This window comes from Anser anser (assembly GCF_964211835.1).
Source record: "Anser anser genome assembly, chromosome: 15".
NCBI lineage: Eukaryota > Metazoa > Chordata > Aves > Anseriformes > Anatidae > Anser > Anser anser.
In genome coordinates, this window is record NC_139736.1 from 9,818,302 (window position 1) to 9,846,002 (window position 27,701).

At 40.4% G+C, this 27,701-nt stretch overlaps 2 protein-coding genes across 5 annotated transcripts in view; one reads left to right on the forward strand and one right to left on the reverse strand.

Annotated features, from left to right (window-relative positions):
* LOC310882022 (multidrug resistance-associated protein 1) overlaps positions 1-19,630 on the reverse strand; it is a 57,631-nt gene extending 38,001 nt beyond the window's left edge. Inside the window, exons 1-6 of one of the 4 annotated variants that reach the window (XM_083800127.1) lie at positions 18,564-18,858; positions 6,518-6,603; positions 4,463-4,639; positions 3,496-3,621; positions 2,191-2,328; positions 921-1,046 (exon numbers count right to left, since the gene is read on the reverse strand). In XM_083800127.1, coding sequence (XP_083656253.1) covers positions 921-1,046; positions 2,191-2,328; positions 3,496-3,621; positions 4,463-4,489 — 417 coding nt within the window. In that variant the 5' untranslated portion in view covers positions 4,490-4,639; positions 6,518-6,603; positions 18,564-18,858. Of the gene's footprint in view, positions 1-920; positions 1,047-2,190; positions 2,329-3,495; positions 3,622-4,462; positions 4,640-6,517; positions 6,604-18,563; positions 18,860-19,472 lie in introns of those variants that run through there. The other 3 variants (XM_083800128.1, XM_083800125.1, XM_083800126.1) reach the window with 3 other exon arrangements.
* Positions 19,631-21,047: 1,417 nt separating this feature from the next.
* On the forward strand, positions 21,048-26,546 carry CEP20 (centrosomal protein 20). Its single transcript, XM_083800144.1, has 5 exons — positions 21,048-21,182; positions 21,426-21,623; positions 22,813-22,897; positions 23,743-23,882; positions 26,175-26,546. The coding sequence occupies exons 1-5, from the start codon at positions 21,128-21,130 to the stop codon at positions 26,249-26,251; spliced, it is 555 nt and encodes a 184-aa protein (XP_083656270.1). The 5' UTR covers positions 21,048-21,127; the 3' UTR covers positions 26,252-26,546.
* The last annotated feature ends 1,155 nt before the right edge of the window (positions 26,547-27,701 follow it).

Genomic DNA, 27,701 nt, shown 5'->3' on the forward strand with positions numbered 1-27,701 from the left:
GAGGCGGAAACTGCAGTTCATTGCCTGGTACCAGTTGTGGTCCTTTTCCATAGTTAAAAAGGCAACATTCATCCCCCACACACGCACTTCAAACTTTCCTTCCTCAGTCAGTGCCAGCTAACATCCATCAAACCAGAACAAGCCTTTATGAAAGAAATACAGAACTGGAGCTTCTGAACTTGGCACACCCACCAAACCCCAGGCAGCGTCAGGCATCATTCCACTGGGATTCAGAAGATAAAGCTCAGGGCTGAGCAAGCAGAATAATAATCCAGCATCCTGTGGGTCATTTAGATCTGTTCCATATAACAACTACGAATACATGTGAAAAAGACAATGCCTAGAGAAAATGAAAGTTCTACATGCAGACCACCCTCTAATCTTAACTGCCATTTCTGCGGTTGACAGAGTTCTTGAAATCGAACTAGTTCAATCGTTGCTTGACAAAACAGAGGTTCCTACAAAACTGAATACAAAATACAAATACAAAACTGAATTCAAATTCTCAAGTTTTACAGGTGTAAATTGTTCCTCACCTTCAACTGAAAGGAATGCACACCCTTATTGAGTTTACTGCTTACTGAACAGTATCAGATGAACAGGAGGACAGCATCTCAAATCAAACTTTCCCACTGACTGCCAGAAGCACTACTGAATATAAGTAACATTAACTTTACCTTTAGGAACACTATTCAGAAATGACCAAGACTGGTTTTGCTCTCTTTCTTAACTACAGCCCACCCTGCTTTGCATGTTACAGGCTTCATCTTCTGCTCCACCAACTAAGGAGCATAAAGGACATTCTATTGCAAATTCAAGTCAAGAAAGTTTCAATGATTTAGCATTTAGGAGAATATGGCCCTTTAACTCATTGAACAAAACATATCAGTTATAATACTCAGTATAGACTGAACACTTACAGGATCATTTACTGTCTCAGAAAACAAAGGTGGTTGCTCTGGAAAACAACACAGTATGAGTTGTACAAGTAACAGGATGAAGTATGTGCAGAAGGTGACATAACGAAATGCATCCACTTCAGCACCCTACAAAGGAAGGTAATGTTGCAATTAAAAGGCTTGAGAAATTTCTTTAAAACAACATGTTACTATTTACAAAAAAAACAGATCCTTACTGTAAACTCTGTAAACTACATTAATATTACACACCACCACCACCCACCAACCACCCTGCAAATTAAAGTCAACGACTATTTTGGTGAAAGGAAGGTAAAGACAGCAGGGAGGAGATGAAGGATATCACATATGGAATCTCTCAACTTTGTTTTCACTCTATCAGTGACATAAATACACAAGCATAAACTTCTTCTATAGAGATGTGCTCCTTAAGACATGTTCTGTACCAACACAGCGTGCCCCAATTAAGAATCAAAGTGTTCTGCACAAGAGCAAAGCATTTGTGCTCTGGATAGAAAGGATTTTCCAAAGCAGAATTATTAGTATGCACACAAAAAAGATAAGAATCAGAATTTTGATTACAATTTGTTGTGCTCAAACTCCAGAGGTTCTTCCATTTTTTCTATTGGGACTGATACATAAAGAATAGTTCACAGAAATTAAAGCACAAGGATGGACATCGTTAAAGACAAAAATATTACATATTAGCACATAGTTAAAAACAAAACCCACCGGCTGAAAGCTCTCAAAATTCACAACATGTCTTTTCTTTAAAGAACGGAAAGTGATATGTCATTTCCAGGCACATTAAGCTGTTATTTGAGCTGTTACTATAAAGCAAACTGACATAAAAACGTTTCACTTCTATACTTTCATTTTGTCTCATCAGATACGAGACCACATCACCATCAAACCAAATGTTTCAGGAAGTCTGCTGTATAATCAACAGGAAGATGTAAACTCCCAAAACAGCTTCATATCAAACATTACAGACATTTATTTTATTCAAGCAGGCATATCCCCTTTCTCAAACAGCCAGAAGAACTTTCTTGGCAACTGTTGCTACAGTACGATCACTATGAATTTCACTAGCATTTCAAAACCTGAAAAACAAGGGCCATTAAGTCATGCTCATTTTGCTTTTGTAACCCAGGGAGTGAAGGTACACTGAATAGATCATTAACTAACTTGACCAGCATAATTAGCAAGCAAGTACTTTATTATAGCAGTATTGGGGATTATTTTCAGCTGAATGAGGCTAGCAATCACTTACCGTATTTAAGGCAAGTATTATTTTGGATCTAAAAATTACTGTGGCACATAGCAATGAGATGAGCCAGAAAATCGTCATTACACCTGAAGACTGGACTCCTTTCATTCTTTCATATTGTATTAAAAACGTGGCAAGCAACTGTGGACAAACAAGATAAAAATATATTCACAAGCTAGGTTTTACAACAACAGATTATACACATATACAAGGTACCATGTTAGTGTGACTATTAAACATTTCAAATCCCGTATCTCCCAGGTATTCCAACAGCCAGAGATTTGAAATGTAATGCAAAAATATGTTTAAATTAAAAAAATAAAATGAATCTCTGGAGCAGTAAAGACAGGTTGTGGACAACGGAAAAGGGATATGTACGACAGAAGCAAACTACCACATACACAAACACACTGTCAAAAGCTGCCAGTCTTTATTTTTTCACTTTTTAGTTTTACATTGTAAATCAACATGTAATTATAGCGACTCTATGTCCTTTCCAAGTATTTCCTGACTAGTCCCTTTCAAAACATATAGATTTCTTTCCACACAAGAAGTCTGACAAAAGTTTGATATCTACCCCATTAAACGATCACAAACTATTTAACAGGTCTTGCATCTGTCAGTTAGTTTCAGGGCTGCTGGGGTTTTTGCTTTGTTTTTTGTCGTTGTTATTGTTCTTCCCCCCCAAACATCATGTTTAATTACCCCTATTCCAAGTCGGTGATAAATGTAGGACAACTATATAATCAATAATGGGACATTTTCCTTGAAAAGAAGATTGCAGAGATACTGTTGTGAAATACAATACTTATGCACCAGAGTAGAAAGCGGCTAGATGGGGACCCCTATGTGCCTTGTGGGGCACCAAACAAAGAAAACATGCACTAAAGAATGCTACACGTAAGAAAGTTTGTAATAACACCTTCACTGAACTTCATAAAAAACTGTTGAAATTTTTATCATCTAATTTTCATCAGTCCTCCCAGCTTGATTCTTTCTCCCTATGCTTGAATCAAGTTATTAAATGAAAAGTAGCTCAAGCCTACCAAAATAAAGCAAGATAACTAGCACTGGCTTGCGTGCTGACATGCGACAGACACACTGAGCAAAGCTGAGCTTTTTTTTTTTTCCTTTATCAAAAGAAAGCAGACGCTTCAGAGTCACCATTTCACAGTTCAGCTACAAATAGAGTCTCTAATGTGATAATGTGAGGACTGTAGCTTAAAGAATGAAAACACTGTGCGTAAGAGTACGGTGTATGCTATTGCTTAAGGCCTTGGAACCGAAGGCCATAACAGAACAACTTACCATTGTTATACCCAATACTGTAGGGCTAATGAGAAAAAATGGAGCTCGAAAAATATTTTGACTTCTTTCCCAGAAAGAGTAGAAAAGGTCTGCCCAGCAGACTATCCACAGTATTAAGCCCAAAGCCTGCAATACAAAAGTGTATTTTATATATCAGTTCACATAGATCACGCAGCACAATACTTACATGAACACTACATACTGTGGGTTAATATAAGAGTCATAATCAGATCACTTATTTTAGACAATCCTACTTAACAACGTGCATGGAAGTAAAGAAAAGAAGGAAGAAGGAAGAAAAGTAATTTGGTTTTATCTACCGAATCCCACAAACAAGAACAAAGTTTAACTTTTAGTACTATATAATTCAGTGTCTTATGAAGCAGAAAGCTGTGGAATCCCATGTGTGAATAACAGACTGTAGAGACAAGAAATTACCCTTGTTATAGCCCTTCTTAAAATTTTTCATTTATTCTACAGAAAAACAAACATTAAGAAAATACTAAGTACCAATTTCACAATAAAAGTAGAACAGAACACCTGCAGAATTTCTAGAAACATATGTTGTATACCTTAAAAAAGCTGATGGGATTATTATTAAGGTTTCAAGATTGAGTTGCCTCAAAATAGACTTCTCCAAGTGGTCTTACAAATGATTTGCATGTTTTTTTGATATGACAGTTTCAGAAAGCCTATTGATAACAGGGCAAAAGAAAAACACTAGACTTGGAAATCAAACAAATGCAGAACAAGTAAATTACAGCTATATATTGTGTGCACAGGCAGAGACTGATGTTCAACAAATATAGTTGTGCTGAAACATAGCTGAAAACGGAATCAGGATAAGCTTAGAATCACAGAATGGTTACGGCTAGAAGGGACCTCCAAAAGTCATCTGGTCCAACCCCCCAGCTCAGGTAGGGATACAGATAAGCTTAATAAGTTATGATTTTAAGAAGTTGTGTACCGTTTTGGCTTTGTTGAGGTTTGACATTTGGATGTACCCCCTGTCATGGCAGCGAAGATATAGGAAGTACACTGGGAAGCAGGCCCACAGGTAAATGCAAGGAATCCAGACCAGAACCGTGTTCTGAAAGCACTGGGTGAAGTCTGGATTTTCTGTGTGCCATGTCAGATTCCAATCCTGGGGAGAAAAAGTAGGTTGCGTTAAAGAAAGCACAGAACTTTGTTATATAAAAAGCAAACAAAACAAAACAAAAACAGCCGCTGCTATCTGCCTTATTCTATAACTTATTGTATATTGTGCATCTAATATTGTAATTGATGCATCTAATTTTATTGTACTTTTCACAGCTCAGAAATTTTAAACCTTCACAAGAAGCCATTAGAGTCAGTTTGTTGGCTACCCACAGCCACCATAACAGGTAACTCACTCAAATATAAAAATTGAGATCTTTAACAGCCTTCATCAGCACTTTCATATTAATGTTGCAGAAAAATAAGGTGCCAATGCTAGCCATCTGCCACTACCCATGTACGTATACACAGCCAGATACACTCCATTCCAAAATTTAAGTGTGGAAGTGTTATCTGGCACACAGTAAGAGCGAATAGCATGAGATAACATCACTTCACTATTGGTAAAAGAGCCTGATGGCTCCAAAGCTGTCTTCAGCAAACCCAGTTGAGACTTACTGTTAATTCATACGAACAGCAGGAAGTAGAACAGGCTCACCCTTGCAGCTTATTTCCCACTCAACAAAAGGAAAATGTACATCAATATAATTGCTTCCCTATTTCTTTCAACATAATTGTTGAAAATGAGAAAAAACACCATATGATCAAACCAGAACTGACACTTACAGTAATGAAAATGTGATCATCATTTCCACTCCTGGTACAAGGGCTAATTATGAACATAGAATCATTCAGGTTGGAAAAGACCTCCAAGATCTGCTGGTCCAACCATCCCTCAGCATTACCCACTAAACCATGTCCCAATTCAACCTTTCCTTCGGCAGGCTGTTTAGTAACATTAACTTTCATACCATATTCATCATTGGTTGGCATTAGAGAAATCCCTTCCAGTAAATTTTACCCTAACATTACTGTCTTTGCTGTAAAATTTATTACAGGGGACATTTCCTCTGAAGTGCTGTGCAGTTCTGACTCACCACCAGAATGATGCAATACGAACATACTGCTCCTGCACACGGACTGCAGCATTCATCAGCCAAAGCAGAACTTACAGGTTTCGGTTTAAAAGCCACACAGTCGAGACCGGGCATGTGACTGCTCAAGGCTTGTCAACCACAGTGCCATTTTCAGCTGCAAAGCATTTTTTCGGACTGTTGTATAGCTTGCAACTGCACCCAACACCAGTACCACAACTGGGACATAGTGGCAGTAATCTTTCTCAGCTATAAAACCACTCAGAAACACCACACTTGTATCCTTACTTGCTCCCATCTTCCACTGGTTAAAAAAAGTATTGTACACAATTAGAGAGAAAAACAGACCTCAAAAGAAAGGGAAGATATAACTTGCAAAAACTGCTGACCAGATATTATTTTAATCACAGAGCAGGAGGTGGTTTCCCCTTAAATTTGACCATTTTGTATAAAAATGATAATTTCTACCTTTTTTTCTCCAAAAACTTAATTTCAAAAAAATATATATATATGTAAACAAATATGCTTTCCTTCCCCACTCTCCTCCCATTTTCTGTCCGAATCTAGGACTTGACTTGTTGAGATACAACAGAATATGCACAGCTGTTATTTCTTCCCTGTAATTCCACAGCATTCTAAAATTTCTTTTCACTTCACTTTTTTTCAGTTAAAAAATAAAAGAACCATCTCAAAACCTAACGCAGCTGAATCAAAGAAATTAATAGTGGTAGAACATAAAAATGCCTGAATATGTTTTAGCCTGTCCACATGGGGATCACATAAGTCGTTCGTGACAAGGCAGCAGCTCTACGAGGCTGTGGGTGAGCCACATTCTTTTAAGTTCCCCAGCTGCATAACATCATCAGAAATTTCAGCTGAGTCATCCTTACTTTTAGCCACCACACAAGTGTTTTTCAGCCTTCTAAATCCCAGCTGCTCTGCTCCAGCGCAACAGCCAAGAAAAAGTCTCATGACTCTGCAAGAACAGTTTACAATTGACAAATTAAGATGGTTAATATGATTACACAAGTGAACAGACAAGATTTAAGCAGCTTTACCCAAAAAAAAAAAGAAATAAACAAGAGATTTGACGCTTTATTTATTTTAGACGCTGCTTAAGGAAGTTAACTACCTTTTTTTCTGGTGTTGTTTTAAACTGCTTGCAATAAAATATATCAGGCAACTACCTGAAAGGACAGGACAGCTATTGGAGGTGTCACTGCCACGTGGCAAAGTGGAAGGAAGCAGTGCTGTATGCATGACTGCTGGGCACACTGGCTGGAGGATATTCTAAAAAACACGTGCAATCTTCAGTTCATTGGACCTTTATATTTGCAATTGATGTGTTTCTGTGTGAAAGACAAGAGGGTGCGACGCAACGGTGCTTCAGGGTTAAGAGCAGAAAGTCAGGACAAGTGGGCAGGCTGGGGTAAGATTACTGCTAGAATTTAACAGCTACAGCAACATCAGCGTATCTTCTTTCACGCTCTTCCAGGATTTGATCCAGAGGCTGTCCAGAAGCCAAGCAAGCTGCTATTTGTTAAACACACTGTACTTTGTGCAAGGGAAATGGCTGCACACAGGTGAGGTGCAGAATCCCTTCAACTTCACATCCATTTCAGGTGACAAAAGGTGAGGATACCACACACTAAGAGACACACATGGCAGTATTTTTCCCTGCTGATTTCCTAGGTGCAATTAATTCTCTTTGGCTTCCATCTACACAAGGCAGCAGCACAAACAGGAATGGAGCTACATGCTGCTGAGGACCTAACGTCCATACCAAGTGTTTTTCACACAGGTATACCCAAGGGGAGCTGCAGGCCCCTCTGCAGACTGACTGCAGTGCCCACCGACCCCTGGAGCATATTCCCCAGTTAATGCCTGTCTTAGGGGTGCTCAGGCCACTCCAGCGTGAACCGAAGTGCAGGGCTGGGGATTGTCAGGAGACTGCCTCTGAAGCAGGATCCCCGACTGAACCTCAGTTCAGATATTAAGCAGGCAAAGTCAAGAAGGACTCACATTTAAGGATCCACGTGGCAAGGTTTTGGCAGCAGGGGGCTGCAGGGGTGGCCCCTGTGAGCAGAGCCCAGCAGCTGCTCCGTGTCAGATCAGAGCCAGCTCCAGCCAGCTCCAAAGGGAGCCGCCACTGGCCAGAGCCGAGCCATGCATGGTAAAGGTTGGGCCTCTATGGGAGCATATTTAAGGGAAAAAAACTGCTGTGCTACAGCAGCTGGGAGAGAGGGGCGAGAGAGTGAGAAAACGTGAGAGAACCAGACCTGCAGCCCCTTAGGTCAGTGCAGGAGGAGGGCAGGAGGTGCTCCTGGCACGCAGCAGCAATTCCCCTGCGGCCTGTGGAGAGGCCCCTGGTGAAGCAGGCTGTCCCCCTGCAGCCCATGGGTCCCAGATGGAGCACATCTCCACGCTGCAGCCCGTGGAGGAGCCCCCGGTGGAGCAGGTGGATGTGGCCTAGAGGAGGCTACGGCCCATGGAGAGCCCCCAGGCAGAGCTGCAGCCCATGGAGAGGAGCCCACATAGGGGCAGGGGGCCTGGGGAGAGCTGCTGCCCGTGGGGGACCCGTGCTGGAGCAGTTTGCTCCTGGGGGATGGACCCCGTGGTACAGAGCCATGTGGGAGCAGTTCCTGAAGAGCTGCTGCCTGTGGGAAGCCCACACAGGATCAGTTCCAGAAGGACCCCACGTGGAACAGGGGCAGAGAGTGACTGCGAAGGAGCAGCAGTGAGGAGATGAAGTGTTAGGGACTGACCGCAGCCCCCATTCCCCCTACTTGGGGGGAAGAGGTAGAAGGTGGATGGGGGGAAGGTGGTTTCAGTTTGCTTTTAGCTCTCTCTGCTCTAGTGTGTTAGCAATAGGCAATAAATTATATTCATCTCCTTTATGCTAAGTCTGTTTTGCCCATGACAGTGATTAGTGAGTGATCTCCCTGACCTCATCTCAACCCAAGAGCTTTTTTTTTTTTTCCCCACTGTATTTTTTCCTCTTGTTCCCTTCAGGAGAGGAAGTGAGAGAGCAGCATGGTGGAGCTTAGCTACCTCCCCATGTTAAATCACACCATCTCAAAAGGAAGGCATACCCTGAAGTCTGCATGGAGGATACCACAGCTTTATGATTTTCAATCCCAGCTGGAAGACGCGTCAATCTCATCATGAAACCAACATGTATTCATACTCAAATTACAATGTTCAGTTACAGAAGTCTAGACTAGTCCTGCCACTTTCAGGCAGATGCCTCTCCTTTGGTTTACATAAACCCAGTTTCAGAATTGTTCTGTCTCAGCAGAAGACAAAAGTCTGTAAAGATCAGTGCAGAAGCATACACTAAAGCAGACCTTTGTATTTAATAGACCTTAATTAGCAAAACTAATTATTTTCTTCCCTGACTAAAGTATTAGAATGATTTTTGCATGTTCTGTTAAAGCAATAAGTTGTCCTATTGTCACATCTCAAAACTTAATAACAATATTCACTCTGATGAATCTCCTAACACTTCTATTTTGAAGAGCACATCAAATGACAGAGATCCAAGTACTCATTAAAAGCCTACACAAGCTAGCAGCCTCCTGCAATGCAGAAGGAGGAAGAGACAAAGTGGGTTAGTTCTATAATTAGCATAATTTGGAAGCAGCATTTAGATTGAACCATGACTGCAGGTACCCACAGGAAAAGATTTGCAGAGCGATCCCTGTTCCTTTCTTGGTGGATGTTTGGATGATCTGCTACTGGCTCACTTTTAAACTAGTCCAGAAAATGCATGTATCCCAGGTTTTAGGTTTTTCCCCTGCTTTTTAAGTCCCTTGGCAACTTTAAAGTTTCCTAGAATAGCAAATGGGTATTTTTAAAATTGTCTGACCCATTTCTCAGTTTCTCAGTTTTCATTCTAAAAAATGAAATTTTCATTTCTATCTCCAGCACAGTAGTTGAAAAAATACCAGTACACAACAGTTTTTTGTGCCAAATAGCTTGTTTTCTCCTACGGCACAAAAAGGCTTCATATCATATTTAAAGTGAAACCCTCTATCTTTAAGATAAGCACAAAAAATGCTTGGTGTTCCCTGGAATCACATGGATCTATTCAGAGGTAAACTACTTATCTAACAGCGCCTGAACCCTAGGAAAAAATAAGGCCAAGTTATATTAATTCCTGTCTAAAATTTCAGGAACAGGCAAGATAAAAACATTGGCAGTGGTCCTGTAAGACAAAATGGCAACACAAAGCATTGGTTATTCTGCTGCTGCCGAGGGAAGGAAGAACACAGGCAAGCTGCATACCTCCAGTGTGTCTACTCTAAGGAGTAACAGTATTTGACGCTTGCCAGGACCTTGTGCCTGACTGCCTCTCTCCTGGCAGCCAGGAGAGGCTGCTAAGTGAACAGCCACTGGCCGCCTGTTCTCACATCAATAATCCTACTTGACCCACAGCACATTTTAAAATTCTCACTGGCAGAAACGGAGAGACCAAAACCGCTCAGTTTCATGCCTGCTGTGCACAAGTGTGCTAGAGATACAGGCTGCTAGCCACACTGTTAAACCCACCTGTACAAACCAGCTGTGACTGAAAAATGACTTAAACATTACTATGCACCTACGTAAAAAAATGAAATTACAAAACTACCCTGGAATCTTAATATCAAGGTCAACACTCCTTCAAACAGAGCTGATACTGATATCAGTGTGTACTCCCTCCTTAAATATCACCCACAGAAGAACCACCTTCTTTGAGAAACCATAGCTTGGTATTACAAACTTATTTTCTTAGCAGCAATACATTTTTTTGTTTAATTCAATGCTTACGTTTAGTAGAATGCACTTAATTAGCTCTCTCTGGCACCAACACTATTATTTCTACTGACAACTTTCATTATAACAGTATCACCACTTTCTTATCAAAATAGGAAGTCTCACAATCTAATAGATATCACACAAGAAAATTCCCCAGTGTAACACTTATACAATCCATGAGCTAACTCAACCTTTTTCCTTCAGCCTGCCGCAAGGACATCAGCCTTAACCCTACATTATTTAGAACAGAAAATTTCCCATCTGCCTCTCCCCAGATTGAAGATTTTCCTGATCTGGCCAAGCATACAACCTCGGAAGAGCTAGCATCAGTGTACAACGTGGGGTGGAGAAAGGGACTCTCCATTTAAGGCTGCTTTAAAGAAACTCTGAATTTGCTTTGAAGGTATCTGATCCCACCATTCTCCATCAAAGCCAATAAAAATGGTTACACTGTTGTCTACATTAAAAATGAAGAAAAACAGAGAACTCCAAAGTGATCCAAATTTTGTAATGGGTTGGAAAAAGTTTTCAAGTCATGATCTTAAAAGAACTCTTCGAAGTTATTCAGCTTAGCAAGCAACCTTTATTAAATTTACCCCTGGAAGTTTTGAAGAAAGACTGAAATCATGTTCTCAAAGTACTGCAAATACGTCATCTTTATTCCCTCATTCACATTCCACTGTCAGATGATGAAGCATGGACTGAAGCTCAGCATTTCTCTAAGACAGCATATTGAGACTAGAGCCTACAACAAGCACAAACACACATGACCTTCACCAGTGTAACATTTGCTGTATTGTGTTAACTATTCAGACTGAACCACAAGAGGTGAGAAGCTGATAAAAAAACAGGCAACAGATACACGAAAGAAGAAAATTTACTACAGAACTCCCACAAAAAGCAGCAGAAATACCCACATCTGCCAACGAAATTACAGCCACAGCTCTCCTGTATCCTCAGTTATATTCACAGGAACTAGAAGCAGACAATCACTATAGCCCTAAGAGCAGCTAACAAAACACTAAGTTAGATATATGACACTACAAGCAACCATCACAAACTTACTTCTATTTACATGTTTATAAATCCTTTAAAAATACTACATGCATTACAACAAAAGTATTTGAAAAAAAGTACTGCTTGCATTAGAGGATCCAATGGCTCTAGTATCAATTCCAGATGAAGTCATGTAACATACAAGGACAAATTTATTTTTCCACCTTCATTGGTATTTATTTCCTCTAGTGTGTTTTTTTCTTAATAAGCATAAAATTAACTAAAATGCATCGATCTCTGCTGAGAAGTAAAATTCTACTTTGCTGCAATGAACACAGAGTAAGTTTGTGTTGTATTTAATGAAAGCTTTCAATATGCTGCCTATTCCTATGAAGACATGCACTAACTGTAAGAAATAAATGGTTTACTGCTTTATTGCATCATCTAAGGGCGTAGTCTGCAAGTAGGGAGTAGCAGAAAAAAATAAATTATTTGTACAGATTTTATGATAATGTCTGTTCAGCAGCTACTTCCTATGTTCAGTGAAAGCCCCAAGTTATTTTTTGTTAAAAAAACAGATTCTACTAAAAAGTAAAATCCATACAACCAAATACTTGATCTCATTCCCACACCTCCAGAGTCTCTAAACACCACTTCTTCAAGGAAGAAACAGAACAATTATGCCCCCACACAGAACTACACCATTTACCTTAAGCAGTGGAACAAATGAACATGCAGCGTGGCTAATCACTGATTTGAGAAGAGAACTCAGGACTTGCCTTCATGGTCACACCTGAGGATAGGTGCTAATGCCCTCACAATACAGACAGACCAGTGACAGCCTGGTTAGATCAACATTTTTCTGCCTTTTCGTTCTGCTGCCACAAGGATGAAGTGAGAAACATCAAAGGTAACTACCAAACTGGGATGTAGGAATTAAGATTTGGATCTCGAACTCTCATGGGGATCACATCTTCACCCACAGGAATATACTTTTACTACTACCACAGGAGAATTAAACCTACTGTGCAACTGAGGATCTTCTCTTACTTGATACCAGGTTGTTGGTTTTTGTTTTTTTTTTCCTTGACCAAACAGTAAGAACCAAACACTTCTTGTAAAATCATGAATGAAACAAAACCAAAAAGCTATAAAGCTAACAGTTTTTGGTTAATGTCAAACAGTAGTTATGGAAGCAAGGAACAAATAATACAGTTTAATAATAAGAAGAAAATAATACAGGTCTCCCATTTAAGATTTTGCCATGTAGGAAGTTGTGTCTAAATAAAAGGCTTTAAATCATTTACAAACAAACCTTCCAGCTCAACCTCCCAAAATATTACACTCAGATCCAGACTCCAGATGCGGAAAGAGACCCTTCTTCCTCCTTCATTTCACAGTAATTCTGAAATCTAAGCATTATTCTTACAGTCTCTTAATGTTGTTACAGGACAAGACTGCCAGTGCAAGAGAACATTAAATAAATAAATAAATAAATCATGTAATAACATAAACAAGGATCCTTTAAAAATCTAAATCATTTATATAAAGAAGATGGAAGGAGGGGAGAGATATCATTCAGTAAACTACAGGGAAATATCTTTAGTTTCTCGTAGCATTGTCTATTAGAAATGGTTTTAGCAAGACAAAGTTCTCAACAGTAACAAGTTACATAAGGCAGATTTGGTTTATTAACACAGCCTAGAAAAAGCCTCTACCTTCCAGCCCTAGTCCTAAAGTTAAGTCAGGTGTCTGCACCTCCTTGTCCAAATCCAAAATATCGGTATTTCCTATGTTACCAAAGAGCTGAAATCCTTTGTAAGAGACAGCACTGCACAGCTGAAGCTGTGTGCAGAATGGCAAGAAGCAGCATGTTTTGATTGTGTTTCCCTTTAGAGTAAAAGAAGAAGCTAGCGCCAAAACTTTGCCAGAAAAGGAGCACCTGCAGCTGTGGAGTTTAACAGGGCTGATCTTTGTAATCCAAAGAAGCCCAAAAAACTCTGAAATATGGCATTATTTCCATGTGCCGGGTAAACATATGACAGATATCAGCAACACTTGCACATTTAAAGCGTTTGTGTCGCTGTAATATTTCTGTACCCTGCCCTGCCTGCGAGTACCATGAGACAACATTTGGCCCCATGACAACAAATATTGTTTACCATCGACAGTTTCAGAATTAAGAGGACAACGTTTATCCTTCAGTAAAGTTTTGAACTGAAATCATTATTTAAAATGACGCAGGAAAAATATTCCATTTCTCGTCTCCTTTTTGCACTAAAAACAGTATTTTTGTTTAATAACTCAACAGCCTGTATATCAAACTCAAATCACCGTGAAAGTTTGAACACACCTGGACACAAACCTTACAAAGGGACTAAGATAACAGCTGAAGTTGGAATAACCTGTATCTGAACCTACCACAGATGCAAACAGTGAGAAAAAAGTAATGCAAGGAATTCTGACTCTATTAAAAGTAAGCGAAAGGTCAGTACCCTGCAGTAGGCTTTTTAGAGATGTGACCCAGAATGACTTCAGTGCAACCCTGGTTAACCTCCACGTAGGCTGAGTATAGCACAGCGTTTCAACGTAAACTGCATTGTAGCCGCAGGAACAGCACAGCTTATTGGGGTGCTCAATTCTTCTGAGCAACGTTGAAACATTTATCTTGCACGGACAGCTGTAAAATGACAGATCAGCTGCTAAGAAAATCCCCATCGACTACATACTATCAGGCTTCATTTTCCTGTATTTTCCCTGAACTGATCTATCCTGAACCAACAGAGAGCATTTTAATGTCTATGAAAAGGAGCACAGACAACTCTTTTACAGGTTTAAATGAGAAAGAGATGACAAATAGCACCGGCTTTCCTCCTCAACCAAGCAGTGACAGTAAAGCAATTAGCTGCTAATTATAATAAATGAACCATCTTGTGTAAAGGTTTTCCTGTTTAACTCTCCGCTCCTCCTCTGTTCTAATTCCTGTCCACGTGTGACCTTCCTAGGTCAGTAAACACGAGCAGTTTTATGATCTGCATACTCATTGAAATTCTTAATACCAGGGTTGTCACAAACGCACCCATAAACTCAGTACCTTTATAACTAAAGAAAGAACCTAAACTCACAAATTTACCACCACTCTCACAGAACCTGAGGCTACCTACCTTGCTCTGCCACAAACACACTGACAAAGTACTATCAAACTACAGGGAAAAGCAGGCAATAATTGCTAAAAGATGCAATGTCTTCAAACATCACTAAGAAAACCCATATTGAAATTGCCAGTGTGAAGATAAAGGTATAAAAAACAAGTCTTATTACTACCTAAACTAGGCAAAGCCTTGAAACACCATTTTGCAGGAACTGCCTCTAGTTAAATTAAACACCACTTTGTCTTCCAGTTTTCTGTAAATTAAGACTACAGAACATTACTTCCCCCCTCCCCCCCCCTTTTTTTTTTCCTAATTTATGCAGTCACTGATCTCCTTTGTGAAGGACTTTTAGACTTGTGTATGTTATATGTATCTGTTATACTGGTTTATTTTAAATATTTTTTGTATTAAACTTCTTTATTCTTCTGTGTCTTTTGTTTGCCACTAGGACATTACTGACCTCCCACTCATGTCTACGCCTTTGGAAGGAGGAAATAAACACACAAATTAAAAGCAAATGGAACTCACTAGGTACAAACCTCACACTGCATTTAAGCCTCCTAAGCTGTCTGCCTGCTTGCCCAAGCTGCATTTACATGATAGCTTGAATCCAGAGATCTCACATTTGATAGTGTCACGCCAGTAACTGCATTATGACCTATCAGTGCTTATAAAACTATATTATTGATACATTAACAAAAATCTTAACTGCCACAAGTTATTTTGTAAGTCATTTTATGCTTAAGTAAATGCACTAAAGACATTTCACAGCGCAAAAAGCTCCAGGGTTCCAAGATACGTACTAATTCACTGCTTATCTAATACATGACAGCACGAGCCACAGAACTTGAGAACATGAAATTACTCCTTCCATAAAGAAGTGTCGTTTTCCTTCAGAACTCTCTTTCAGGAAGATTATCAGCAAGTATAAGCAAGAACCTCAAAGTTTCAGGTTGTACTTGACTTACAAACACCTAATGAATAACTGAGACTCCGTGTAAAACCTGGCAGAGCAGCTGGGGACAGACTGTAAGGAACTGCTTAGTTTGAATTGGCTTTTTTGTACCTCCTACTTTGTTTTCATATAAGCCCTGCTGCACATGAGAACTCATCAGCGTCATAAAAAGTTACCAACTTCTTCCTTTAGGAACTGCAAACATAAACAGACTTTAGACATGATACCACATAGCTTACAAACTGTGAAAAAATGAAGCTATCTCAAAACTGTATTCAGAGGAAAACCAGCAGACTATTTCGGAATGTAACTGCACTGAGACCATAGATCATGCAAGTGTGCATAAATATATACACACATAGCTAGGTCAGCAAGCAAAAATATACATTAAGTTCAAGGCCTCCCTTAACTATCCTCCTGGTTACCTAAAATGATAGCATTCCTCAACCCCCCCCCCTAGGTTTTTTTGGCACATTAGTACTGAAGCAAGGCAGACTGCACTCATATATAGTTTTGATATTCTAGATGAAGCTATCTCAGCACATCAGGACACAAGTTTTCCAGTTTAAACAGGCCCTTAAAGTCACTGAACTGAAATGCGAGTACTGCAAAACGTTACCCCTAACCCACAGGTTTTGTTTTTGTTTTTAAAGCTTTTGGTATCCTCAACATCTTACACAGCAGTAATTTTGTATTACAGATTAAATTCTTGCAGCGAGATATTCAACAACGCTAGCAGAGACAGCAAGGGTGAAACAGCATGCTTCCAAAAAGGGAGCCTGGTTCAAAGAATTGCAAGGAACACTGAAGTTCTGTATACAAGTCTGGTTGCAGTGAAAATTAATGTGCTGGGTACCAAAGATGGGTTAAACAGTAAGGGGAAAGCAAGGACTGAAGAAGATTGCAAACTGGGCCGCTGATCTTTCAGAGTGAGTATTAAATAAAAACAGTCTGTTTAATTCTCAGACAAGAATTTCCAACAGTAACATTCCTTAGGTGTGCAACCAAGAAAAATCCTGGGCAGCAAGGCTTAAGAAGATTAGCATACGGTTTTTAAAGGTGCATTAGGTCCTTTCAACCTATGAAGTGTCCCCCAAAATTCGGAACTGAGCTATTCCGAACTCAACACCACAATTAAGAGAAGCTGCATCTTCTTCACTGAAACAAACTGGGTTTGGCAGCACTAGGAAATCCCACTACTCCAAGTAGCAGGGCCTCAGCACAGCTGATGTGATGATGTGACCGTAGCTCACCACAAGAATGCAAATAGCCGTGTCATCAGCTATTATAAATGTGGCCCAGCCCTGAAAAGCGGAAGCATGCAGCACCCCTCAAGACAGGAAAGACAGTAGCACAGGCATAGGTGGTACCTGGAAGTTCCATAAAACACAGCATACGCACAGGCATTTTCTGGAAATCCACTACAACTTCAACATTAACAAAATACAGCAACAATGGAAATACCATAAAGTGTAGTCAGAGTACCCATAAACACCACTACTAGCATTTCCACCCTTCCCACCACTTGGAACAATGCAACAACAAAGCAGATGCATCGAGATGTTAACGGGCAAAGTTCAGCAAAGGAGAATACTTTTCCAGACACATCTTGCACTAACTGGAATCCACAGTCACTCTTTTGCAGGATCAGAAGAATCCAGAAATCAAACAACCACACCCACAGGATCTTTTGCTCAAGAAATGTAAGGCAGACTCCACGTGGTTTGGAGAAGGATGACAAATCACAAAGCCATCTATATTCTTGGAAACCAAAGCAACTAGTGGAAAAGCTATGCAGTAATTACAACATACCAAAACCATCAAAAACGTCTATATTACATACAAGTATTTTAATTGTTTATATAACAAAACAATCAGTAAATCAGAAGTCCTAGGCAAACTAGCTATTTCAAACACAGTAAGTCTAGCTGTTGCTCCTACCTGATGCTTCAATTCCACAATTCAATGCAGCTCTTTTTCACAAAACTACTACTCTCAAGTAAGTTTATCCATAAAGAGAATTCTGAAACATGTACTGTCTTAGACACTTCAAATAAGAAGGTATTGTTCCATAAGAGAGAGAGAAAGAAAAATCTGATAGCAGCTCACAATTTAGCCAGTTTTGAGAACCCTGGAAATTAGCTGAGATGAGATACTAACATAAGCAACATAGAAGTTGGTTAACAGGGTCACTTTTGATGGGCTGGAAAAGCTAAACACCTTGAGGTGTGAATGATCTTCCTAATATCTGCTGAGTAATATTTTAACGGTTCTTGAGATAAATACTGCAATGCTATCTTCTGAGATATCTGATCTTTTTCTGAACCAGTAAGGCATCCCATTAGCCCAATACCACTCGGCAAATACCACATGAGAAGTTTTTTTTGAACAGTAAGAAAAACCACGTGTGTTTCTCTTACCCCACGCCACCTCCTGCAGCTCCCCCACACAGTTCTGTGTGTTTTGCTTTTTGCATTCTGAGGGGTGTCGTTTAAAAAAATGAAATAAATCCATGTTCTTCCCCTCCTCTGCACAACCAGTTTGTCCACGCACCTTGTTTCCTCCAGAGCAGGGTTTCCAGCACCCCTCTGCCCTCCCAGGGGCCGCACTGCTGCCAGCACCGGGTGCCTCGGCAAAAGCAAGAGTAAGACCTGCACTGCAACATCCGCACACCGCTCACCGCCGTTTCTTAAGGAAAACTGAAAATATCGCTCTGCAAGCGGGCTATAACTGCACCTCCAAGGAAAGCCTATGTTTGGCCTCCTTCGCAAACCAACATGCCGCTCCGGCCGGCTGCGAGCGTCCAGGCGAGCGGTTACTGCCAATGCACGCCCAGCCGGGGGTGGCCAGAGCCAGGGGCTGCTGTCCTGCGAGCCCCGGGTACCCCCGGAGTCCCCCCGAGCCCGCAGCCGGCCCCACAACGGCGGCCCCCGGCCCTGCCGCCCCCCCAGCCCGCGGCTCCCGGCGGCTCCGCCCGACACCGGGCAGCCCAGCCGAGCCGAGCCGAGCCGGTCCCATCCCATCCCCGCGGCTCACCCAGAAGGGTTCGGAGGCATCGGCGCTGCACAAGCTCTCGATCCCCATGGAGCCCGCAGCGCTGCGCTTTCCCCCTCCGCACCTCGCCGTGCCCGGCCGGCGGCACCCCAGCAGCACGGCCCGGCACGGCTCGGCTCAGCCCGGGTCAGCACGGCTCGGCCCGGCCCGGCACGGCACCACCACGATTGGGCTCCACGGTCACGGGGATGCCGAGCCCCGGCGGCGCCGCCCGGCCGCGTTGCGCAGCCCCGCCTCGGCCGGGGGCGGGTGGCGAGAAGGGAGGGGACGGGAAGGGAAGGGAGGGGAAGGCAGAGAAAGCTTTTCAGTAAATAAATTTCCCCTAAAATCCAACCCAAATTTCGCCTGGTGCAACTTGAGGCCATTTCCCCTCGTCTTATCGCTTGGTGCTTGGGAGAAAAGCCTGCCCCCACCTACAACCTCCTTTAAGGTCACTGTAAAGTGTAATATGGTCTCCCTTGAGCCTTCTTTTCTCCAGGTTAAACATCCCCAGCTCCCTCAGCCAGTCCTCACAGGAGTTGGCTCCCTTACATCTGATTTAAAACACATTAGTTAAACCTGTATTTGCAGCATCAATGCTCAGCTGACAAGCTAGTGTACCAGAACAGACCTGCTGGAGCGTGGATGACCCATGTGTAGGAACGGCATCAGACACTGATGTATGAAAAAAGGGGCACCAATATTTGAAGCTTCCTCACGCAAGTTACATAAAGAATCTCAATTTAAAATGGTCTTTTGTGTCCACAGCAACTGTGGTAATGGAGAAAGTTATTCACGCAGAAACAGGTCTCACTAGGCTAGTGTATGAGTAAAAATCAGGCATCACACATACGCACACAGACACAGACACACACACAAAAAAAACCTATCACAGGTTGATTCTGTACTCACCTGCACACTTTCATGGAACAAAGCCGTGCTCACTCATCACCAGCCCTGGCCAGACTGCCTGTCCAGCTGCAGCATTTCTGGTCTGTCTCCTTGGCTCTCTCGCTCCCAGGATGCCAGGCCAAGAAGCAGAAGCAGCAGTGTTCAGCCCACACCAAGGTCACATATCCCCTGATGAACTGAAGGGAATTACCACAGAAAGATCAAAACCAAGAAATTGGGTGTCAGAAGCTATACTCAATGCGCCAGCCTAACCTATACCTTAGTTCATACCATGTTCAAATCTTTACAGTATTGCAAGAAAACAGCTAAATGTTCATTCTCCTGACTTATTTTAATTAAGAATTTCTGTCCTGTTCTGTACATTCTCTAAATTCATCTCAAAATCCTATTAAATACATTGGTGGGTTGTTGTTTTGATGCCTTGATGCTCACTACAACTCCTGTTCAAAAAGTTAAGTCATAGTTCCCCCCTGTGTGTTATTCTCCTGCCCCTGGGCTGTAAGGAATACAGTTTTTCTCCGGTGTGATCGCAGCACATATAAACATTAATAGCTCTGACAGTCAATACAGGGTAGGAGCTCCAGTGGTTAAGCTGGAAGAACCTTTTTAATAGCACTATTAATAGCACACTAAGCCAGAAAAAAAATCTAAATAGATAACACAGTCTCTAAGAGCTTACACTTTTACACACATTCTGTGTGTGATAACAGAATGTAAGCTTATAGTTGAAGTGGTACAGCGTAAAATTATCCTTCCTTGGAGGGGCCACACAGCAGCCCTGTTGTGGAGGCACCGCTGCAGGTGGCTGCTGTGAGAAAGGTGAGGGTTAACTTCACCATTAACTCAGAAATCTTTTTTCTCTAAATTGTATTTCATGCTTCCTTTCAGATATTCCTTGGAAACTCTGAATATAAATGTTTGCTTTCAGAGGAAACATAGGCAGAAGAAAAAAAAAAAACAAGCCGGCACTCCTTAAAGGCCGTAGGGGCTTGCCACTTGAGACGACTCACATTTTCCCCCAAGCCCAGCAGGCTCTGCTCCATCTAGACCTTGACAAGCCCAGGGAGCTCGCCCACACTGACAGCATTTCCTTGGGGAATATTTCATACGCTTGCAAAATAAACAGCCACCTCCTCACAGCAACACGAGGCACGCACGCATGCCTCCACACAAACCAGGCACATGAGAGACCTTGTGCGTACAAAACCCCCAGCATCCAGAGGCGTTTTGGCAAAAGCCTTCAGTTAAAAGCTCGGCCTTGATGAGCTCTTTAATGAAAGGTTCATCTTTGAGACACCCAGTGTAAAAATTTTCAGGGAGAAACTTTCTCCATTTTTTTTTCTCCCTGTTAATAAAGGGAGAAAACATTGACAACCTTCGAAATGAAAAAGGATTTTTTTCAATAAAAGGATTTTAAAAAAAAAAAGTCCCCACACAGGACACCTGCCGGTACGCCCCCTCCCTCAGCGAGGGCTGGCGCCCAAGCCCCCCTCAGCCGCCACGTTCCCGCCCTCCTCCGCCAGCGCCTCAGGCAGCACCGCCTCGCCGCCATTCGCCACCCGAACCCCCGCCCCGCCCACCGCGCATCCCGATTGGCTGACGGGCGCCATGAGGCAGGACCACCAGGCTCATGTCCCCCCGCGGCCGCGCTGCGCATGCGCGCTGTTGGTGCAGTGGGGGCCATGGCGACGGTGGTGGAGCTCAAACAAGGTGGGGGCGGGACTGGTACGCCGTGGGGGCCCTGAGGGCTTTAGCTGGGGGGTGTGGCGTGTTTGGGGACTTTGGTTTTGTCTGTAACGATCCCCGTGTTGTTAGGAGCGGTATAGCCACGGGTGTATGGGTATCTTGTGTTAATTTCCTTGTGAGCGTGCTGAAACTGTGGTGGTGGTGGTGTGGGGTTGAGTCTCCTGGGACGCGCCTGGCTTTATGTTCGCTGGTTTCTTGTGGTGACAGCCCTAAAGGAGGCGTTGGAAAAAAGAGGTGTCCTCGGGCAAATAAAAGCTAACATCAGAGCTGAAGTCTTTCACGCGCTGGATGACCAAAGCGAGCCCCGGCCGCCGCTGTCCCGTGAAAATCTCCTCATCAACGAGCTCGTCCGGGAGTACCTGGAGTACAACAAGTACAAGTACACGGCGTCTGTGCTCACCGCAGGTAGTGGGGCTGGGCTTCGGCTTTGTCACCGCTGTGGTGGGTTGTCACTGTGATTTACTGAGTAATTGCATTACGAAGTTAACGAGTGGGAACGAAATGCTCCATCTCTTTTTCCTCTGGAAATAAGTAAGCCATGAACGTATTCTCCACCACCTTATTCGCAGCAGTAAGCCAAATCATCCCTTTAGTTTTCAAGAAAACATGTTCTTTGCTGATTATCCTTGAGATAAATAGTATTTACATTGACAAAACTGTTGATGCAAGAGCAAGAAAGTTTGCTAGCAACCTGCAAAACCAAAATAGCTTGCTTTTGTATTGGAGAAAATGGCTAACTATTTTTAAAGCGTGTATCACAATTTTCTCATTGGCATTTGGATGAAATTAAAAAAAAAATGAAATCCTGCAAATGAAAAAAAAATCTTTGAAGAATAATCTAAAGTAATGTATTAAAGTAGTTAATAGTCTGGATTACAGCAGTTCCTGCGTTTAAACTGTCAGAAATGTGATTAGATGTCCTTACATTTAATCGTCATTGTCCTTACAATCTAATCCTTACATACAAAAAAAGATATGAAGAAGGACCCTATTTTTGAACAACTGCAGTTAATTGTTACTGGCTGTACTAAAATACTAATAATTGAGAGCTACAACATTTAAATGGTAGCTATAAATTAGGTGGTACAGCATATAGTTACGTTTATACCTATTGCTAATTTGTATTTGAAACTTGAAGTTTTGTAATTGTGCTTAGATGTAGTAATCACATTTGCTATATAAGAATTTAATGTTTTCATACTATTAAAATTACAGGCGCAAAGGTTCATCTCAATGAGAAGAGGGAGTGGAGACAGTATGTGTTAATGGATGGAATCAGTTTGACAACAGTACTTCTTTAGAGGAAGTTGTTTGCCTGATTAATTCATCTTTATACTGTAAACTTTAATATTTTTGTGATCTACCTTTAGAGTGAGGATAAAAACTGTAATATGCCATTTTAAATTATATTAGTACAAAACAGTAATACTTGTGTTCCCTGAAATTACTGTATAGGGTTAGAGAGAAATAGTCTAAAACTGAGGTGAGTGGTCTGATTCTTTTGAAGTCTCATGAGTAGCATTGAAAAGTTAATTGGTGACGCTTTTTTTTTTTTTTACCAGTCTTAAGAATTGTGGGGAAATTTCTTTTCCAGAAGCTGGCCAGCCTGAAGTGCCCTTGGATAGACAGTTTCTTGTCAAAGAGCTGAACATCCTTGAAGATACAAATGCAAAATCAGTGTAAGGATTGATTTTGGAATGCACAGTATATTCTGTTCTGCGTATATTTCCCCTTAGTGTTTGTGTAAATCACATATAAACATTCTTACCAACTGAAATGTGACTATATCACGTGCCTGCTCTAATATGCTGGATTCAAACTCACAGTTTCAAACATGGGGCCATTTTCAAACATACTCCAAACTACAATTAAATTCTATGAACGCTATAGAATGCATTCTACAGCTAGTGTACTTGCATACCAAAAGACAAGTCTCTTAGCCCTATAGTCTTTCCTTTAGTCAGAAGCAGAAAACATGTTCTTTGCATATCAGCAAGTTGATTTGTAGAGCAAGAGAAAGATAGCATACGCTGAGATTAGATATAAAGTCACAGTGTTCTGATACAACTACATTCATGAGCTAGGGTGTTAAGCAGGTATAAACATCTCCAATGGGTCTCCTTAGTTTGGTCTCAAAAGAATCTGCCTCAGGCTTTTAGTAAAAATCAAATCTGGGGTATGCGGTGGTATTGTGGGCTCCAGTGCAATCCTCTGTATTGCATCAGTGAGAACGTGGCTCTGTGTTCATGTGCTAAGCATGCTCTGGTTTGTCCTATAGGAGCGAGCTGGAGTTTAGTTGAGAGTGTCTCTTACTGCAAGCTTTTTGGGAGAGTGGTGGTCCTCAGAGGGAGCTTAGGTCTGTGCTTATTTATATAATTACACCTGGCATAATGTATTTAAATAATTAAAGACATCTGAACATACGTTAAGAGTGAACATTAAGGTCTAAGAACTTAGGAGGAAAGGGTGGTTTTATTAGTGCTCAGTATTTCATTGGCTGCTTTTACTTTTCTGTCTTGAGCAGACCTCTCTTGTATGGAATTATATGTCATTTCTTACGTGGTGGTAAAGAAGAAAGTACCCAGAGTATCCTTCTGAAAGGGTCTTTACTGAGTTATCCAAGGCAGAACCTTGGTAAACCACCTACTGAGAGAAATCAAAAAGGTAGGTGTGGGAATGCAGTCATTTTTGCAGAAGTTTGGTTTGCGACTAGATTTTCTATGAGACACATGTGCCTATAACTACATAATCATGCAGATGGACACAGGGTACTTTTGAACTGAGACCTTTTTTATTAAAAAAAAAAAAATTCTTCAGTAGAACAGTGTTTACACCTCAAAATACCATTGAACTCTGTGACCTGACCATAAGCGTTGCTCGTATATTTGTTTAAGAAAAGTCATACTATATCCAGTTCGTTGATTTCTAAAACTAGCTCTGTGTGTTTCTTTGAATAAGCATCCAACTTAAACAAGCTTTTAGGCCTGCTTATCTTCTGCTGGTAAGCTAATTGGACAGCTTGTACACCATAGAAATCTGATTGCCCTCAGAAATGCTTGACTGGCCTTCAAATGTGTCAGTAGTTGAACTTTCATTCTAATATGGAAAGATATGTTATTTAAAAAGGCATTTTTAAAAATTGGAGACAGCAAAACTTGTATAAATTTTCAGCAGTGCAAAGTACTGTGAAGCTCCTGTTACCTTGCAGTAGCTGTAGCTATTTGTTAGTTGCTAGAGGGAAGGGGAAAACCCTAATTATTTAGCTTTATTCTGTTAAGTCTTTTGGACTTCTAAAGACTGAAAACTCATTTAAATTGAACAGTTGTGCTTATTAGTAAATAGTGGAATATCTGTTACACCATTTATGCTTTTAGAAACAGAGATTTACTGCTGCAGTTGCTGGTAAAGTCCAGAACATACTGATAACCCAATTCTCAGTATCACAAAACTCATCTACCAAATTTTTTCCCCATTTTCCTAAAAGTTAAACTGGCCAAATTGTACTTCTTAATGCTGCTGCAAATCTGGAAAGGGTAAGGGAGAGATAGTCTTATCACATTGGGAATTTAATACAGGAATTTAACCCAAATTCTCAGTAAAATATATTAAATACTGTGCATATCTCTTTGTTTCTCATCTATTCTAATTTCATTTCTATAGAGCATTCTTAATTCTTTAGCTGTCAATTCTGCATATGGGCACGCATGTTTTCTACAGATGTAATTCACTTTGACTTCACTTCTCAACAGTAGAACACTGCTAGATTTTTTCCCTTTCTGGTCTGCTCTTTGCTGGTTTAGTATTAATACTGCCTAAGCTATAGAACGAAAGGGATTGGTAGTTCATTTTTTTCCTTAAAAGAATCTGCTTGGCATATTACTTCACTTTCTACTCAGTGGGAATTTGGGCCATTGAGTACTATCATGTTACTAGTAATAGTATTATCAGCTATTGCTTTTGTAAAAAAAAAAAAAAAAAAAAACTGAGGTCGGGGTTATTATTAAAACATCTAAGAAGCGTGAGAAAAGTACTGAATAAGCACCTTTTCTTAATTCATGGATACAATATTGTTACCCTTCTGCCAGAAGGGGGGGCTGAAGAAGTAAAATTTCATTATCAAAACTGCTATAACTGATCTTGTTGTTAGAAAATTCTTATTCCTATCAGATTTGTTTATTTTTTTTGTAATAAATTCAGTACTATAGACAAGTCTTAGACAAGACTTTTTTGAATAAAATTTTGTGCCTCAGTTTCAAACTTGAACTTACGTATGGTCATCTTCCCCTGTTGACTCCAACACAATTCCACAAAGGGATAAATTGCTTAGAGTTGGTTACAAGACAGGATTAATCATAAGGCATGACAACATGTTGTCTTTGAACTAAACAAACATATAAAAGTAGACTTGTAATATTTTTAACCTTTAAGTTACTATAGTCTGAAGTTACTTTCTGCATGTGTTTGTGTTTATGGAATGTTAGTGGAGACACGAAGGCTGAACTGGGTTTAAAATACCCCCCGAAGTGTATTTAAAATACTAACTACCTAGCTGTTTTAACTAGGGTGCATACTAAGGTATTCAAGTCCATTCATCTACACGACGTTCACAATCTCATATCTAACATCTATCTTGCTTTTCATGTTAGAAATTGTCGTGCTTATGTTGCTGAATGACTATTCCAATAAACTGGTACAAAGGCTGGGGGATCCCGATACAGATTGTGCAATTTCATGTTTCTGTTAATTGATTTATTAAAGCTGATTTGAAGCTGTCTACAGTCTAATCTTTTGTCATGCAAAGCTCTTATCTCATACAGTTGTATGGAAAAAATGTATTTATAAAGCTGCCTGAGCTTCCTATGATGATATTCTATATCAAAGTTCATGATGTAGAAAGTAACACGTATCTTTGGTTCTCCAGATGTGTGAAAACATTTTTGTCTGTTTCATTTTTAGATAGAATTCCAGAACCAGGAAGGACGGCCGGCACCAGCATTGAAGAGCCCCTTGTTTTACAAAGTATAAAAAGATGATATCTTTCATATATTCATTTCTCATGTAAAGCTCTTTGAGAGTTAATTTATGAAATTCTTCTTTAAATTTCTTCATTATTTCCAGTGGGACCATTTCATTTTGTTAGAGCTACCCATGAGACATAAAGATGGGGTCTTACTTGCTGCCAATGAAAAAATGTTAGCAAAGGCCTTTTTCGTCCAGTGCTAATAGAAGGAAAACTGTATCTGAAGTCAGATTAATCGAGCCTGTGTCTAGAATTGGGCCTAAAAATACTCATTTTATAAAAATAAAGACTTACTGGATAATTTATAATTTCTGCACTTCTATTATTTTATGTCTTCACATGTCTTTCCTGGTTTCTGATTTTTTTTCTTAGTTTTATTGTGTTTGGTATTTTGAAAGAATTCAAAATAAATATTTTAATGATTCTTCATCATTAAGAAGCAGAAGAAGCTGCTACTTTACGATAAGCATGGGAAAATGAATTTGAAAATAAAAGTGCTTTGGAGGAATAGTTGTTTTTATTTCTCTGGAAAGGGGGACTATATTTATCTTCATGCCAGCAAACAAACGAGGGTAAGCCTTTTCCAGCTGGAGTTGCTATAAATTGTATGGTGTAACACTAAATATACGGGAGGGAGAGGAACTTTGTTTTTTTCCCCAAATGACATGAAAGTCAAAGTCAGGCAAAGTTAAAAATAAAAATAAAGTTGATAATAGATTACTGATTCACATAACTTTTTTAGCTGAGGTATTTATATATTTTGAGATAGCAGACGCAGACCTTGTACAAGTACATCAAAAATACCAGGTTATCTATTTTCCTTTTTTTTAGATAAAATTTATACATCTTAATTTTTCAGTGGTACTAAGAGGAGTTTTGTGTAAATAAAATTTTAGGGTTGAGTTCCCAAAAATCCTTAAATTGTTAAATAAATGGTACAGTAAGTGGGGAAAAAGGAAGAGAACATACAGTTTGCAAATGTTAGTGAAAGGACCCTGAGTTTTACAGACTCTACAAAGTTTTGCCTTAGTTATCATTTGGACCAATTAGCATTATAGGTGTTTTTTTGTTTTTGTTTTTTTTTTGTTTTTTTTTGTTTTTTTTTTTATAAGCAGCCAAGGCACTACTTTAATGTGAAAGTGCAGAGAACCATTATGGCTTTAAAGGAAGCTGCATTTATCCATTTCAAGCCGTAGGAGAGAGCTCATCACCTTTGACTGGCAATGCTGCCAGCTCCCTGTTTGCTTATTTATAAGTATCTCAGGACTGTTTCCAATAGGAGAGGACTTGTGTTGCAAATTTATCTTAATCAAATCCATCTTTAAGTCTTGTCGCTTTGCATCAATTATTATTGACTACTGGGTCAAGCAAGCAAATTTATTTCTGTATGCCCTCAATGTTTGCTGTGTTAACACCACTATCACATCAACTACTTAGCTGAAGAGCCGTCTCTGTAAAAGCCC

What these genes read in the sequence shown, in the direction of transcription:
- CEP20 (XM_083800144.1), top strand. Translation starts at nt 21,128, where the DNA reads ATGCGCGCTGTTGGTGCAGTGGGGGCCATGGCGACGGTGGTGGAGCTC. An exon ending in GGTGGTGGAGCTCAAACAAG is followed by an intron (nt 21,183 to 21,425) that starts GTGGGGGCGGGA and finishes TTGTGGTGACAG; the next exon opens with CCCTAAAGGAGGCGTTGGAA. An exon ending in GGCGTCTGTGCTCACCGCAG is followed by an intron (nt 21,624 to 22,812) that starts GTAGTGGGGCTG and finishes TTTCTTTTCCAG; the next exon opens with AAGCTGGCCAGCCTGAAGTG.